The following is a 16769-nucleotide window of genomic DNA, read 5'->3' on the forward strand; positions in this document are numbered from 1 at the left end:
AACTCGCACTTTACAGCGAATCCATCCTTCAGAGTCCATCACCTGTCAGCAGGGCGGCGGGTGAGACAGCACTCTTTAAATGAAGTTACACCGCTGATCCTAATTAAGAAAATGACATTAAAGGACATCCAACACTCAGATCTCCAGCTCCGAGCATGAGGCGTCTTGTTTGGAGATGAGCAGGAATAAACAGCCCTCCTGTTAGGATCCTCGCGGCCCTGCCAATATTTGTCACTCGCGGGGAACCACATGACGAGGATATTTAAAGATCTGGGATTTTTTTTCTGCCTCCGGGAGATTCTTCGTGATTAAGCTTGCATTGTGAGCCGAAACCAGTTGTGGAGGGAATTTTGTGTGCTTGTGTCATTCAGTTGGGCAATTTCATTACTGAAGTGTTTGACATACAGAATGAGGTAGAGATGAAAGTCTGCGAGACTCCACAGCCATTTTATATATATATATATGTATATACACTGATCAGGCATAACATTATGAGCACTGACAGATGAAGAGAATAACACTGATCATCTCTTCATCACGGCACCTGTTAGTGGGTGGATATATTAGGCAGCAAGTGAACATTTTGTCCTCAAAGTTGATGTGTTAGAAGCAGGAAAAATGGGCAAGCGTAAGGATTTGAGCGAGTTTGACAAGGACCAAATTGTGACGCTAGACGACTGGGTCAGAACATCTCCAAAACTGCAGCTCTTGTGGGGTGTTCCCGGTCTGCAGTGGTCAGTATCTATCAAAAGTGCTCCAAGGAAGGAACAGTGGTGAACCGGCGACAGGGTCATGGGCGGCCAAGACTCATTGATGGAGCAAAGGCTGGCCTGTGTGGTCTGATCCAACAGCTACTGTAGCTCAGATTGCTCAAGAAGTTAATGCTGGTTCTGATAGAAAGGTGTCAGAATACACAGTGCATCAGTTTGTTGCGTATGGAGCTGCATAGACACAGACCAGTCAGGGTGCCCATGCTGACCCCTGTCCACCGCCGAAAGAGCCAACAGTGGACACGTGAGCATCAGAACTGGACCACGGAGCAATGGAAGAAGGTGTCCTGGTCTGATGAATCACGTTTTCTTTTACATCACGTGGATGGCCGAGTGCGTGTGCGTCTCTTACCTGGGGAACACATGGCACCAGGATGCACTATGGGAAGAAGACGAGCCGGCGGAGGCAGTGTGATGCTTTGGGCAATGTTCTGCTGGGAAACCTTGGGTCCTGCCATCCATGTGGATGTTACTTTGACACGTACCACCTACCTAAGCATTGTTGAGACCATGTAGACCCTTTCATGGAAACGGTATTCCCTGGTGGCTGTGGCCTCTTTCAGCAGGATAATGCTCCTGCCACAAAGCAAAAATGGTTCAGGAATGGTTTGAGGAGCACAACAACGAGTTTGAGGTGTTGACTTGGCCTCCAAATTTCCCAGATCTCAATCCAATCGAGCATCTGTGGGATGTGCTGAACAAACAAGTCCGATCCATGGAGGCTCCACCTCACAACTTACAGGACTTAAAGGATCTTCTGCTAACATCTTGGTCCAGATACCACAGCACACCTTCAGGGGTCTAGAGGAGTCCATGCCTCGACGGGTCAGGGCTGTTTTGGCAGCAAAAGGGGGACCAACACAATATTAGGAAGGTGGTCATAATGTTATGCCTGATTGGTGTGTATTTATATATATATATAGTAATTTATTCAAGTCAGAATAGAACCGGAACTTTGAACAGGATCATTTGCGACGCAGCTGCCTAGGAGCTTCAAAGTCAGGTCGATATTAAATCTTCTTTCGAACCAAAAAAAAAAAAAAAAAAAGCCCAGAGTTGATAGACCCCAGGCGGTCGACATATAGCTGCACCTTTGACCAGCTGTTTCTCCTGAACTCTGGGCCAGTCACGTTCGAACAGACCCGTGGAGCCATTTTTGAACCTGAGTTTAGTGCATTTTCACCGATATAAGCGGAAAATGAAATTCATCCAGGGGGGATAATCCACTCTGGGAATATATATAACTCAAGTAGAGGGTTATAATCACTAAAACTAAAACCAAAAGAAAAAAAAAATCATTACTTTAAAAAAATAAACATTAATGAAAATAAAATAAAATATAAAAACATGTACTTTATTACTTAATAAGAAACTATTGGGGAAAAAAAGACTGAATTGTTTCTTGAGCAGCAAATCATCATATCAGAATGATTTCTGAAGGATCATGTGACACTGAAGACTGGAGTAATGATGCTGAAAATTCAGCTTTGATCACAGGAATAAATTACACATTACTATATATTCACATAGAAAACAGCTGATTTACATTGTAATAATATTTCTGAATTTTATAAATGCAGCCTTGTGTGGCTCGTTCTGTAGATCTCTGTACTTCACATTCACCCTGTTCTGTTGTGAAGATCTTGATCCTCAAGGTGTTTACAGTAAGACAGACAGCAGCTGCGTCCAGTATGAGAGGAATGACACCCTTTGACCTGCTTTATGTTGCATCTATTGCAGCAGATTTTCATACATTCACATTTCACACTACAAGCACCTAAAGACTCAACCGTTTAACGTGACGTCTGTACTAACCTACTGCTAAAACCATGAGCGTCTTCAGTAAGAGGTGAATAAATTATGAACGTCGTTATTTGATGTTTTGCCTCAGTTTAAGTAAAGGAAAGGCAGCATGTGCTTCACTGCATGACTGATGTCTCTGAGGCACGCCCTCTAGTGGCCAGTTGTAATATGCTACTGAACATCTGTAGGGTGAATTCAGGTAAACTTTACATCAGTTCAGCCATTCATTAATTACTGATGAAGAGATTTTAGTAATATGTTAGTAATCAAAACATTGCACACCTACGGATAAATAGTAAATGCCTGAACATTATTGAACAAATTGTGATACTTTTTGCAAGTTGGGATAGTGTGCAGGAATTTTTCATTTCTATATAGCAATATTTTAGTAAACAATAATTTACCTTCCAAGCACAAAGAAGGCAATGATAAGTCATGCCAACATGGCTGGAGGCATCAGACTGACTGCAACAATGAGCAATTAAAGACATATTGAGACCATTTTAGGCAAAATGACTGAAAAAAAATCAAATACAGTCACAAAATAATTTGATTTAATGGTTTATCACTTTCAACCAATAGGTGGCGCTGTGACCAAGAGTGAGGTGTTAATGACACATGCAAAGTTTGGTGTCACTATGCCAAAGCATTGCAGATACACAAACTCTAGAATCATTTTGACATCACGCCTCAAATTTGTTGCTGCGGCATATGAAAACGCTTTTGTCTATCGACACGAAATCCATAACTTTTTGTCGGCACAGTCTGAAGATAATATGAATAGATTTTAGTGAAAATCGGAGCAACGGTCTAGGAGTAGTTTGAAAAAGTAGGCTTTTAAAGAAAAACAAAATGGCCGACTATGTAATGATACGCTATACTTTGTAATGACAATTTGTAATGATACACTAATGTGTTCATAAAATACAGGATTTTATGACAAAATTTAAAATGGCCGATATGGGAAAATTGGATATCATTCAACTCGGCATGACGCCCCGAATCTAAGGAATCTAACCACTTTTAAAAAAGCAATAGCCATTTTTCATATCTCAAGACCAGTAGGTGGCGCTGCGCCGAAACGCAGCATGTAACCTTAGTTCATGCTTGTGAAGACATAGACAAAGTTTGGTCTGAATACGATAAAGCGTTGCGGAGATACAGCCTTACGTCTATTTTCGCAAGCGCTACATAGAATTTGTGTGTTTTTTGAAAACAGTTTCATTACAATAGATTAATATAGTCAAAAGTTATTAGCATTTATGTAAATTTCATTATAACTTTTGACCACAAAGTGGCGTTGCCCCAAAACTTTTTGAGTACTGTCAGGGCATGTTGCCAACAACCCATACCGAGTTTCGTAAAGATAAGCTAATGTGTACAGCAATTTACATCAAAACTGAAAATGGCCGACGCCCAAAATGGCCGATATGGGAAAATTGGATATCATTCGACTTGGCGTAATGCCCCGAACCTAATGCAAAAATAACCATTTTTCATATCTCCAGACCAGTAGGTGGTGTCGCGCCAAAACGCAGCATGTAACCTCAGGTCATGCTTGTGATGTCATGAACAAAGTCTGGTCTGAATACGATAAAGTGTTGAGGAGATACAGCCTTACGTCTATTTTCGCAAGCGCTACACAGAATTTGTTTGCGTGTTTTTTAAAAACGGTTTAAGAAATCGACTTGAATTCCATAACATTTTGTCACCATGGTCTGAAGATGATCTGGTTCAATTTTCGTGAAAATCAGAGCTATGGTCTAGGAGGATTTCGAAAAATTAGGTTTTTAAAGAAAAACAAAATGGTGGACAGGACGTTCGGCCGACTATGGCAAAATTGGTATCTATGTTCTTGGCATGACCCAAGAAATCTATTGAGACCAGTTTCATTACAATACGTCAATATAGTCAAAAGTTATTAGCATTTTTGTAAATTTCATTATAACTTTTGACCACAAGGTGGCGCTGCCCCAAAACTTTTTGAGTACTGTCAGGGCATGGTGCCGACAACCCATACTGAGTTTCGTAACGATATGCTAATGTGTTCATAAAATACAGCATTTTACGATAAAATTCAAAATGTCCGACGCCCAAAATGGCCGATATGGGAAAATTGGATATCATTTTTCATATCTCCGGACCAGTAGGTGGCGCTGCACCGAAACGGCACATGTAACCTCAGGTCATGCTTGTGATGTCATGGACAAAGTTTGGTCTGAATACGATAAAGGTTTGAGGAGATACAGCCTTACGTCTATTTTCGCTAACGCTACATAGAATTTGTTTGCGTGTTTTTTGAAAACTGTTTAAAAAATCGACTTGAATTCCATAACTTTTTGTCGCCATTGTCTGAAGATGACCTGGTTCAATTTTCATGAAAATCAAAGTAACGGCCTAGGAGGAGTTCGAAAAAGTAGGTTTTTCGGAAAATGCAAAATGGTGGAAAAATTTTCATGACGGAAAACGACATCACAGGGTGCAAAGCGCCACCAGCTGTCCCAATTTGTACTCACATTTATGTTAATAACTTTTGAACCGTAAGGGTTAGAAACAAAATTCTTTTTCCCTCTGAATCCTTGGCTCAAGACGACTCAAGGCCATCATTTTCTGCCATGAATTTTTTGCCATTTTGAATTTTTACGAATTTTTGATTTTCTGTTTTTTTTCAGTTATAACTTCCGAAAAATCATAAATATCATAAATTATATATATATGGAACAGTTTTTCTGCTATTTTATTATATACTATTACTCTGGAAAAAAAACTTAAGAGAAAACCAAAAATAGCTTTTGGACACAGAACTCATGAAATGCACATAGAAACAGTATTACTTTTTTAATAAATGCAACAATACTCCAATTCTGGTAACAGAATTCAAGTTTTTATAGATTTGGTTTACAAAAGGAATCACGCACGTAACTGAGCAGTAAATCTTCCCTATGAACAACTTCGAAAAGTGACTTAAATAATACAGTACAAAAATAGACTGCTTCAACTCACTCACTCAGTAACAGTGGCACTGTAGTTATAGAAAAAACAATAATGTAAAAAACAACAAAAGATCCTGGATGTAGCTTGCTGCTGAGTGAAAACAAAAAAACCCACATTCACCGGCGTTGTGTCTGATACTGTGTGAAGGCACTGCGGCTTTATTACAGCGTAACGCTTCACGCCAACCCCGCGTCTTTAGCCATGCCAAAAAATATTCCTTTCTGAGCGATTAGATTTGCCGGCGTGTCGAACTCTGCGATCTGTCCCTTGTCCAAAACAAGCACTCTGTGACAAGAGAAGAACATGCAATTCATTCACTTTTGCTTTCAATGTGTGCAGAAATGCACTTCATAGAAATGACATTGGTGTAACTGGTTCAGATATTTGTGTGTTTAAGGCACCTGGTGTAGTCCATGATGGTGTTGAGTCTGTGAGCGATGGTGAAAACGGTGCAGTCCTCAAACTGTGTGCGGATGGTGGACTGGATGAGATCATCTGTCTCCAGGTCGACAGCGGCCGTAGCTTCATCCAGGACGAGGATTCTGGTCTTCCTCAGCAGAGCTCGAGCCAAACACACCAGCTGCCGCTGACCAACACTGAACAGAGACCAGCAGGCTTTATATGTACATATATATATATATATATATATATATATATATACACAAGATCGCAATGCAACACATTTACAGGCAAATACACTTTTCAACAGTTTTTGAGCATCAAATCATCATATTAGAATGATTTCTGAAGGATCATGTGACACTGAAGACTGGAGTAATGATGCTGAAAATTCAGCTTTGATCACAGGAATAAATTACACTTTACTATATATTCACAGAGAAAACAGTTATTTTACATTGTAATAATATTTCACAATTTTTACTGTATTTTTGACCAAATTAATACAGCTTGGGTGAGCAGAAGAAACGTCTTTCAAAAATATTTAAAAAATCTTAATTATTCCAAACTTTAGACTGGTTAGTGTACAGAACGGAAATGTGAATAAATTAGGGCTAGATGATTTAGCTTAGAAAAAAAAAAAATTTTTTGCCTTAGAATGACAATTATTTGATTGCAAATATGTTATGATGCGGTAATGTAATGATATGATATAACGCCCAGCCATAAATAGCTGTATTATTCCATGTACCTCAGGTTTTCTCCTCCTTCAGAGCACTCCAGGTCCAGTTTTGCAGACTGGTTGCTCACAAACTTCTTCAGATGAGACTGTTCCAGAGCTTTCCATAGTTCTTCATCACTGTATTTATCAAAGGGATCGAGGTTCATCCGCAGAGACCCAGAGAAAAGAACAGGTTCCTACAAACACAGATCGATCATGCAGGTGAGATAAAGTCCTGCTCAACAGCATGTGTACAGCAAAAAAACCAAACAGCAAAAAACACTTCAATTCAAAATAAATTAACTTATATCACAAAATGTATGTATCATCAGCATGAATCGATATAAACGGCAGGACTCAACTCCAGTGTTGATCATATATGTGTTTTTACTGCTTTTTTTTTTTTATATATCACCAAAGTGATATTTTCTAGCTGGCATAAATGAGGTTTTGCTAAAATTATGAAAAAAAAAAAAAAAATGCTGTATTGTTTATAAATGTATAGCTGTTGCAGTTAAACAACACTGAGTTCAATATTAAATTTTAATTATATATATTATATATATAAATTAAATACCTTCAACAGCACAATTTAATTAATTAATACAAAATAATTAAAAAAGAACATGTAACAATATCTCCATACATATTTACACATTTTTTAAACAGTAAGATTTTAAAATTATTTAATTTTTAGCAATGTATCATGCCAGAAATAAGGGGAAAAAATAATAAAATGTTAATTTTAAATTTATATATATATATATATATATATATATAATATATTAAAATTCATCTTTCTAGGATTTAAAAAAAAAAAAAAAAAAATATATATATATATATATATATATATATTTTTTTTTTAAATCCTAGAAAGATGAATTTTAATATATTATATATATATATATATATATATATATATATACACACACACACACACACACACACATTTATATATTTAGAATTAAAATTTTATTCTTATTTTTTGTATACATTACTTTTCAAAAATGACATATTTGCACATTTTTTAAACAGTAAGGATTTTAAAATTATTATTATTATTATTTTTTTTTTTTTGCAATGTATGATGCCAGAAATAAATTATTTTTAAGGGAAAAAAATATATATATATGAATAATATATATATATATTTAAAATTAAAATTTTATTATTATTTTTTTCCTGGAAAGATACATTACAAAAATTACTTTACAGCATTTTTAAATCCTTACAGTTGAGCTCTGAACGCTGCTAATGCTGAGCAAAACACATTAAATCACACGGCAGCATTTTAGTATCTGTTAAAAGGTGAAATGAGGTTAAGAACAGATTTTACTAGAGAAAACAAACAAGCACAATGTTAATAATCTGGACACAAACTAACAGGCCATTAGTCTCGTTTGTGTTTTGAGTTGAACGGGCTAATTAGCACCGTTTAGTGCTCTGGCCTCCTCGACTGCCAGCAGAAAAATCACTATCAACTGCTTTATGGCTCTGAATGGGGAAATGAGCTTTTTCTGCTGACCCATCATGAGTGCAGTGCTAATGTAGCAGTAAACACCATTTTCAAGCTGTGCTTAAATTAAAACAGATGCTCTACCACCAACAAAGCCGGAGAAAAGACCGACCTGAGGGATAATGGTGAGTTTGGATCGGAGGTCATGAAGGCCGATCTCAGAGATCTTCACCTCGTCGATCACGATCTCTCCGTCCGCCGCCTCCAGCAGACGGAACAGACACAGAGTCATCGAGGACTTTCCAGCTCCTGTCCTTCCCACGATGCCGATCTGTAGGAAAAAATACTATGGTAGTCAATGGGGGGCGAGATCTGCTTGGTTACAAACGTTCTTCCAAATATCTTCCTTTGTGTTCAGCAGAACAAAGACATTTATACAGGTTTGGAACAACTTGAGTGGGAGTAAATGATGACAGGGTGAACTATCCCTTTAAACAGATGGAAACCTGGCAGGGATGTGAAGTCGTTGAGGAAACAGATGCAAGCAGTATTATGAAGCTCCTCACCTTCTCTCCTCCTTTGACCTTCAGAGAGATGTTCCTCAGCACCAGGTCCAGTCCCTCTCGATATCTCACGCTGTAGTCCACAAACTCCACGTTTCCCTCCGGAGGCCAGTCTGGCGGAGGACGTTTATCCTGCACTACCCATGGAGCCTAGTGAAATCAAGGTTTTACATCAAATGAGCTCTTGCTATAGACAGGTCAGAATAAACTGCAAAAAAATGATTTTCTTCCTCAGCATTTTTATCTTGTTTTCCAGCACAAATATCTAAACATTCTTAAATCAAGATACATTTACTGGAGAAGCAGAATGACTGAAGATATTAAGTCTTGTTTCATGAAAAATGTGTCAAAATGAAGTGAGTTATGTCATAATAAATATAATAAATATGTCAATGCGGCAAGAAAAGAAATGCAGTGTTGGGGAAAGCTACTTTTAAAAGTAATGCATTACAATATTGCATAAAAAAGTAACTAATTGCGTGACTTAGTTACTTTTTATGAAAAGTAACGCCTTACATTACTTTTGCATTACTTTTTCCTCACCTGGGCTGGGCTTGCTAGTTTGTTTTTTAATAACAACAACAACAAAAGTTCTATTTTTGGCAAATGTTAAGGCTGTTTCACACCAAATGTGAAATGAATAAGCCTCAGGCTGAAGGAAATGCATATTTACGCCTGTACAGTAGAGGGCGCAGCTCAAACAAACCTTTCAGCTGTGCTGCCATTCTGGATTGCAGAAGAAGAAGATACAGGAGAAGAAAGTTCAACACTCTTATATCTAAAGTAATTTTTTGCTTATTAGTATGGTTGAATTAGATCATTGAAGGTCAGCAGCAAAGACATTGCTTCATAAAGTGAGATTAAATACATAAAGTATATTTGTGTAATATACTGTATTTAATTATTACAGGTTTCCATAAAATTCTGAGATTGTATTTCACTGTTTTTTATTCATTTTGAGGAATACTGAATGTTTTCATGCAAGTGAGATGAGTAAATGCCCGTTCACATTTAGTCTAGATCTACAATAACATCATGTTCACACACGACGCCTCTGCACTCATGAGGACAGGAGAGCTGGCAGTCAATACATGTGAAAACACAGTAACTTGTGTTACTTATTTGAAAATGTAACTTAGATATTTTGTTGTAAATTGAAAAAGTAACGCGTTATCAAAATGAAGTGAGTTTGAGCTTAAAACCAGAACAAATATCTGCCAATGTGGTCAGAAAAAAACTTTTTTTTCTTACTCAGTTACTAGCAGTGTTGGGGAAAGTTACTTTTAAAAGTAATGCATTACAATATTGCGTTACTCCCTGAAAAAGCAACTAATTGCGTTACTTATTATGAAAAGTAATGAGTTACATTACTTTTGCATTACCTTTCTCACCTGGGCTGGGCTTACTTATATGTTTTTCAATAACAACAAAAAAAGTTATATTTTTGGAAAATGTAAAGGCCGTTTCACACCAAAAGTGAAATGAATAAGCCTCAGGCTGAAGGAAATGCTTATTTATAATAATAATAATAATAATGTTTATTTTTTATAGCACCTTTCAAGAACCCAATGTTGCTTCACAAAATTAATACAATCAATAGACAAACAAAATATAACAGACAGTCAGAAGTTGACAGCTAATAACTACAGATAATTAACATGAGAGGTCAAGCAATCAGATGATAAACATCACTCAGCCTATATCAAGAGAGTGGTCGTGTAACATACAAACAGAAAAAAGGGAGAATTATTTACCGAGCAAAGTGAATAGATGAGTTTTAACTTAAAGGTCTGAAGAGAGGAGGTAGCACGAAGATTATGGGGCAGCTTATCCCATAGCTTAGGGCCTATAATACTGAAAGCCCTACCACCCACAGTAGAGAGTTTATACTTGGGCACGACAAGCAAGTTATCATTGCTAGATCTGAGGGTCCCGGCAGGAACATAAGGTTGCACTAACTCGGCAAGGTATTGAGGTGTGAGGCCGTGACAGGCCTTATAAACTAAGACTAAGAGTTTAAACTGGATACGATTGACCACAGGAGGCCAGTGAAGTTGGTAAAGGATGGGAGTGATATGCACAGATTTTTTGTTATATGTAAGGGCTCGAGCAGCAGAGTTTTCTACCATTTGAAGGTGTTTAATTGCTTTGGCAGGCAGGCCGCTATATGAGGAGTTACAATAGTCCAATCTGGAGGTTATAAAAGCATTTCCGCATCTCTAGAATTAAGTGAGGGACGTATACGGACAATGTTTCGTAAATGATTTAACAATCTGACCAATATGTGAATCAAAACATAGTGTCGAGTTGAACAACACTCCCAAATTCCCCACAGTTGTTGAAGGCCTAATCTGGACACCATTGATATCAATAAAAATGTTGTGCTGGGAAATGCTCTGTGATTTAGGGCCAACCAGCAGGATTTCAGTTTTATCCGCATTAAGTTGTAAAAAGTTATCAGACATCTAGGTTTTAAGTTCCTGAAGACAAGAAATAACAGAAAGGGGTGGACAGACTGAGTTGGGTTTAACTGTAAAATAAATCTGAATATCATCAGCGTAACTATGAAAATTGAGACCATAACGTCTGATGATCTGACCCAGTGGCAGCACATAAATGAGAAACAAAAGGGGACCAAGTACAGAACCCTGGGGTACACCACGGGAAATAGTGACGGTACGAGATCTATTCTTACCTATCCTAACAAATTGCTGTCTATCCGATAGATATGAAGTTAACCACTGAAAAGCAGCACCAGTAATACCTATTTCAGAGTATAGAATGGCTGTGGGAAGGACGAAAGCCAGATTGAAACGGTTCAAAAAGATTGTGTTTCTCTAAATGTGACTGCAGTTGTGCTACAACTACCTTCTCCAGTAATTTAGCAACAAATGGGAGGTTTGATATTGGTCTATAGTTGTTCAGATCAGAATGTGAAATAAATTGAAAAAGTAATGCGTTACCTTACTAGTTACTTAAAAAAGTAATCTGATTACGTAACTCAAGTTACTTGTAATGCGTTACTCCCAACACTGGATACTAGTTACTTTTTTAGGGTTGGCTGATATTCATTTATCATTAATGGATTAAGGAAATGCTTTCCACATATTTGTTAGACCTTGAAAATGAATGTAAACATGTAAAGTTTTTTGTTCACAATTAAAGTCCACAGAGTAGCTACCATGAAATCCATTTTATTTTTTCCCTAAATTTCAATTTAATTTTTTTGGGATTCTGTGTTTTATGGTTTAATACAAATTTATATAAACTTTTAACAATTTAATCAAGCTTTTATGAAAATATAACATTGCATTTAAATTTTTTGTCAAATAAGATGCTGCACAACAGAACTGTATAAATTTAAAACATGGATGAAAAAATATCTTGGGGTGAATGACATTCCTTAGAAATAATAATATTATTATTACTACTTTGAGAAGTACATTTTAGTATCTAGTAGTGATATATTTCTGTCATAATTTCTGGAACAGAACTTTTATTTTGACGCTTTGTCGTGAAGATCTTTCAGTTTCAGTGTGTATTTGACGGTAGTTTTTCTCAAATGAAACGGTGAAAAGCTTGTGAAGCTAATGATGTCCTCATATATTGAGACAACAGATGCTGAAAACACCGCGAGCATCACATGTGTTTGTGTGAGTTTGTGTATCAGACGAAACCGCGCCGTTCATTCACACATGAGCGACACACACTCACTGATTATATTTGATTATATGATGGCTGATACTATATGAATGATAGAGCGTGTGTTTGTTGTACTGTACCTCAGTCTGTGTCTCTGAATACTCCTTCACTCTTTCCACTGCTACTATGTTGCTCTCAAGGTCAGAGGTCATCCTCACCATCCAGTTTAGGGACATAGTGACCTATTGAGCAGAAGTAACAAGTGTTGTTGTAGAATACAGGCGCTTACAGTGATTATATTCGCTCCTCGGTTTCCTAATCTTGCTTCATAATAAATGTGGCATTGTTGGCTCTGTAATAAATTGCTTATGCTCGTCTATAGTAAGCCGCGTTACATAAAAGCATCAGCTAAATCTATAAATCTATAAGACTGGAATAATTAAGATTTTTAATGTTTTGAAAGAAGTCTCTTCTGCTCACCAAGTCTGCATTTAATTCATCAAAAATACAGTAAAAATTGTAAAAAAAAAAATTTACAAACTAAAATATCTGTTTTCTATGTGAATATATAGTAAACTGTAATTTATTCCTGTGATCAAAGCTGAATTTTCAGCATCATTACTCCAGTCTTCAGTGTCACATGATCCTTCAGAAATCATTCTGATATGATGATTTGATGATCAAGAAACATTTATGATTATTATCAATGTTGTGCTGAGATGAAGAAATGAGAATACTTTTTGTGCGCAAAAACAAAACAAAAATAACGACTTTATTCAACAATCTCTTCTCTTCCCTGTCATTATCTTACGCAGGTGACGCAGTAACACAGTGAAGCTTCCGTGTTTACGTCCGAATGCCGGCTCAGTATTGGCCAAAGCTGATCACGTGATCAGCACGACGCATGCGTGTGATGCTGACGCAGGAGCCGGCCAATAAGTCGTTCTGACGATGAAGCGCTGGACGTAAACAACGTATGAGAATGACACAGAAGAGAAGATATTGTTGAATAAAGTGGTTATTTTTGTTTTGATTTTGAGCACAAAAAGTATTCTCGTCTCTTCATAACATTAAGGTTGAACCACTGCAGTCACATGACTGTTTTAACGATGTCTTTAGTACCTTTCTGGACCTTGAAAGTGTTGATTATATTGCTGTCTATGGACGAGTCATATACCTCGCTGATTTCATCAAAAATATCTTAATTTGTGTTTTGAAGATGAACGAAGGTCTTACGGCATGTAATTAATGACAGAAATTACATTTTTGGGTGAACTAACCCTTTAAGTCTTATATGTTATTTATGGAAATGCATCAGGAGATGTAGTTATATTTAAAAAAATATGTTTTCATGATGAACTGTATGAATACACTGTAATATTTGAGCTACAGATGGGAACTATTATTCTGCAGTTTAAGGTGTTTTTACCTGCAGAGCGTAGGACACAGACAGACCGACCAGACCGGGGCTGAGCTTGTCCCTCCCGACCGCAGCGAACAGAGCAGCAAACAGCACGATGCAGTTGCCGATGAACTCGATTCGAACCCCCAGCCACCTGTTCGCATCCAAACACAACACTGTCACGACTCACACTACTGAGTGAAAAATCAGCTGTTCACAGTAAAGAATGGAAGACGCTGGGAAAATCTGCATGCATCCGAACGAGAGCGAGACCAGACCTACCTGTTGGAGACAATACCAGGGTAGTAACTCTTTTGGTTCTCATCCACTTTCATATCGCTCAAGAGAACAAAGGCAGCGTTTCGCCCGTAGGCGCGGATCACACTAGTGCCCGTGATGGTCTCCGAAAAATGAGAATATATAGGAGACCTACTGACAGACTCCAGTCTCTTAAGCTGTCGAGACGTGGCGACATAAAATCTCTACAGAGGAAACAAACATTCTGCAGTTAAACACACAGAACAAGTCAATTATGATATTAAATATTTATACATATATACAAATGAGTGAGGATTCAGAAAACACACTTCTCAGCCGTTTTTGGCTTTAAAATGAACTGTTTCAAGCTGATATTGCAGGTTTGTCTGAACTCTAGGAAAGTTAAGACTAATTAAATCATTTATAATAAAAGAAAATGCCTGAAAGAAAAATGCATCGATTAAAAGTTTGGGATTGATAAGATTTTTAAAGTTTTTTAGTCTCTTCTGCTCACCAAAGCTGCATTTAAATGATCAAAAATACAGTAAAAATTGTGAAATATTTTTACAAATTAAAATATCTGTTTTCTATGTGAATATATAGTAAAGTGTAATTTATTCCTGTGATCAAAGCTGAATTTTCAGCATCATTACTCCAGTCTTCAGTGTCACATGATCCTTCAGAAATCATTCTGATATGATGATTTGCTGCTCAAGAAACATTTATGATTATTATCAATGTTGAAAACAACTTAATTTTACATTTACATTTTATTTTTCAGGATTCTTTGATGAATAGAAAGTTCAAAAGAACAGCATTTATTTGAAATAGAAATATTTTGTCTTTACTATCACTTTTAATCAATCAAACTATTATCATAATTCTTCTGAATATCAAATCCACACATTCCTTCATCGAGACAAACCGTATTAAACACGTTCAATCTTTAATTCACACGTTGTTGGTGTAGTTTGAATCCTCACCATCAGCACTTTTAATCAGTTATCAATATTTCAGAATGCATGACATGAATTACTCTAATTTAAATATTTAAAAACAACAGGGATCAAATATAAATGGGATCAAACGCTATCGTAATGTTGTAGTGTTTGGTTTGGCTTCGAGCATTTCTGAATGACTCCAGAGTTTGTGTATATAATGATATAATCTATATGAATGTATTTGATATTTTGGCTGCATCATGTGACAAGATTCACTCAGATTCACTCAGAAAATAAAGGGCGTTTAAGAAAGCCAGTTTGTGCCATGCAAAGACTAAGCAAAAGTAGATGCCGTATGTGAAATTAAAAGACAATCAGGAGAGATGCAAGATACAATTACAGTTATGCAACGAGAGATTGGAGGTTTAGTACAGAGAGAGAAAATATCTGGAGAATCACTGAACAAAACCGATCTTCAGGCCTAATGAAACGACACCAGATAAACTTCTGAAACATCACTATCATTATTAAACAGTGTTACAAACCGTAATGCTGTTTTTCTTTCATCTACTTGTAATTAGCATCTGGTTGAGAAGAACTTAACACTATTGTTAGTAGCCTAAATATTATTAGTGAGTTAACAGCCAGAATCACCACCAAATCCACTTCTATTATGTTACATATATATATTATGCCAGTTCTTCTATTAAAATAAGTACATGTCAGGTACAAGTTAAAGTCCACTTGAATCTGTGCGCTTGCATTAGTACTGACGGCTAACACTTCACTGTTAGTGTTAAAGAGCGTATGAATGATTAAACTGATGAAATGATGATTCAGCACAAAAAAAAAACACCTCAAAACCATGTTCAGAAGACTAATGAATTCACTGCTGCTACTGCAAAACTACTGTATGATCTACTGTAAACGCTGTTCTTCACCCTCCTTCTGTACCTGACACATTATACTGGATAATATGGATTATTAGGTTTTGCACTAATTCCATGCCATCCCACTATATACAGTATACCAAAATACCACATTTAACAACAGCAACAATAAGTTATTGCAATAATTTATTAAATGAAATAATAATAAAAAATTATTATTAAATTAAATTATAATTATTATTACTACTATTACTACTATCATTGATGATATTATTAACTAAAATATTAATAATAATAATAATAATTTTATCAAATGATATATTTATATATTTAATAGTAATATTAATAATAATAATAAACATTATTATTATAAGTTGTAAATGACCATTTAATAAATTATTGCAATACAATTATTATTATTATTATTATTATTATTATTATTATTATTATTTATTGTAGTAAATAATATAATTATTATCATTAGTAGTATATATAATTATACTAAATTAAACTATATAATTTAATAAATTATTGCAAAAACATAAATTATATAATAATGATCATTATCATCATCATGATCATCATATTAATAATATTAAATCATATCAAATATTATCATTATAATAGAAATATTATTATTATTACAGGAAGTAGTAGTTATATAATTTATTCAATTATACAATAAAAATAATTAGAATTATTATTACTAATATTAGTAGTAGTAGTATTATATCATTTAATCAATTATTGCAATAATTTATTGTTTGTTAATAATGATAATAATAAAATCACATGTAAATGATATAATAATAATAATTATTATTTCTTGTAGTAATTTATTAAATTACATAATAATAATAATTAACATTATTATTACTATTCTTATTAGTAGTATTATATCATTTAATAAATTATTGCAATAATTTAACA

The 16769-nt window shown here is 35.6% G+C and overlaps 1 protein-coding gene across 5 annotated transcripts in view; it reads right to left on the reverse strand.

The window, feature by feature from the left end:
* Window positions 1-5396: 5396 nt before the first annotated feature.
* Window positions 5397-16769, reverse strand: part of abcc3 (ATP-binding cassette, sub-family C (CFTR/MRP), member 3) — a 67683-nt gene continuing 56310 nt past the window's right edge. For 4 of the 5 annotated variants that reach the window (XM_051914167.1, XM_051914168.1, XM_051914169.1 and 1 more), the window contains 8 exons: window positions 14033-14232; window positions 13778-13904; window positions 12489-12590; window positions 8710-8856; window positions 8316-8474; window positions 6718-6884; window positions 5969-6163; window positions 5397-5852 (listed from right to left, as the gene is read on the reverse strand). In XM_051914167.1, the coding sequence (XP_051770127.1) occupies window positions 5744-5852; window positions 5969-6163; window positions 6718-6884; window positions 8316-8474; window positions 8710-8856; window positions 12489-12590; window positions 13778-13904; window positions 14033-14232 (1206 nt within the window). In that variant the 3' untranslated portion in view covers window positions 5397-5743. Of the gene's footprint in view, window positions 5853-5968; window positions 6164-6717; window positions 6885-8315; window positions 8475-8709; window positions 8857-12488; window positions 12591-13777; window positions 13905-14032; window positions 14233-16769 lie in introns of those variants that run through there. The other variant, XM_051914171.1, reaches the window with a different exon arrangement.

Source organism: Ctenopharyngodon idella, chromosome 12 (genome assembly GCF_019924925.1).
Source record: "Ctenopharyngodon idella isolate HZGC_01 chromosome 12, HZGC01, whole genome shotgun sequence".
Classification (NCBI taxonomy): domain Eukaryota; kingdom Metazoa; phylum Chordata; class Actinopteri; order Cypriniformes; family Xenocyprididae; genus Ctenopharyngodon; species Ctenopharyngodon idella.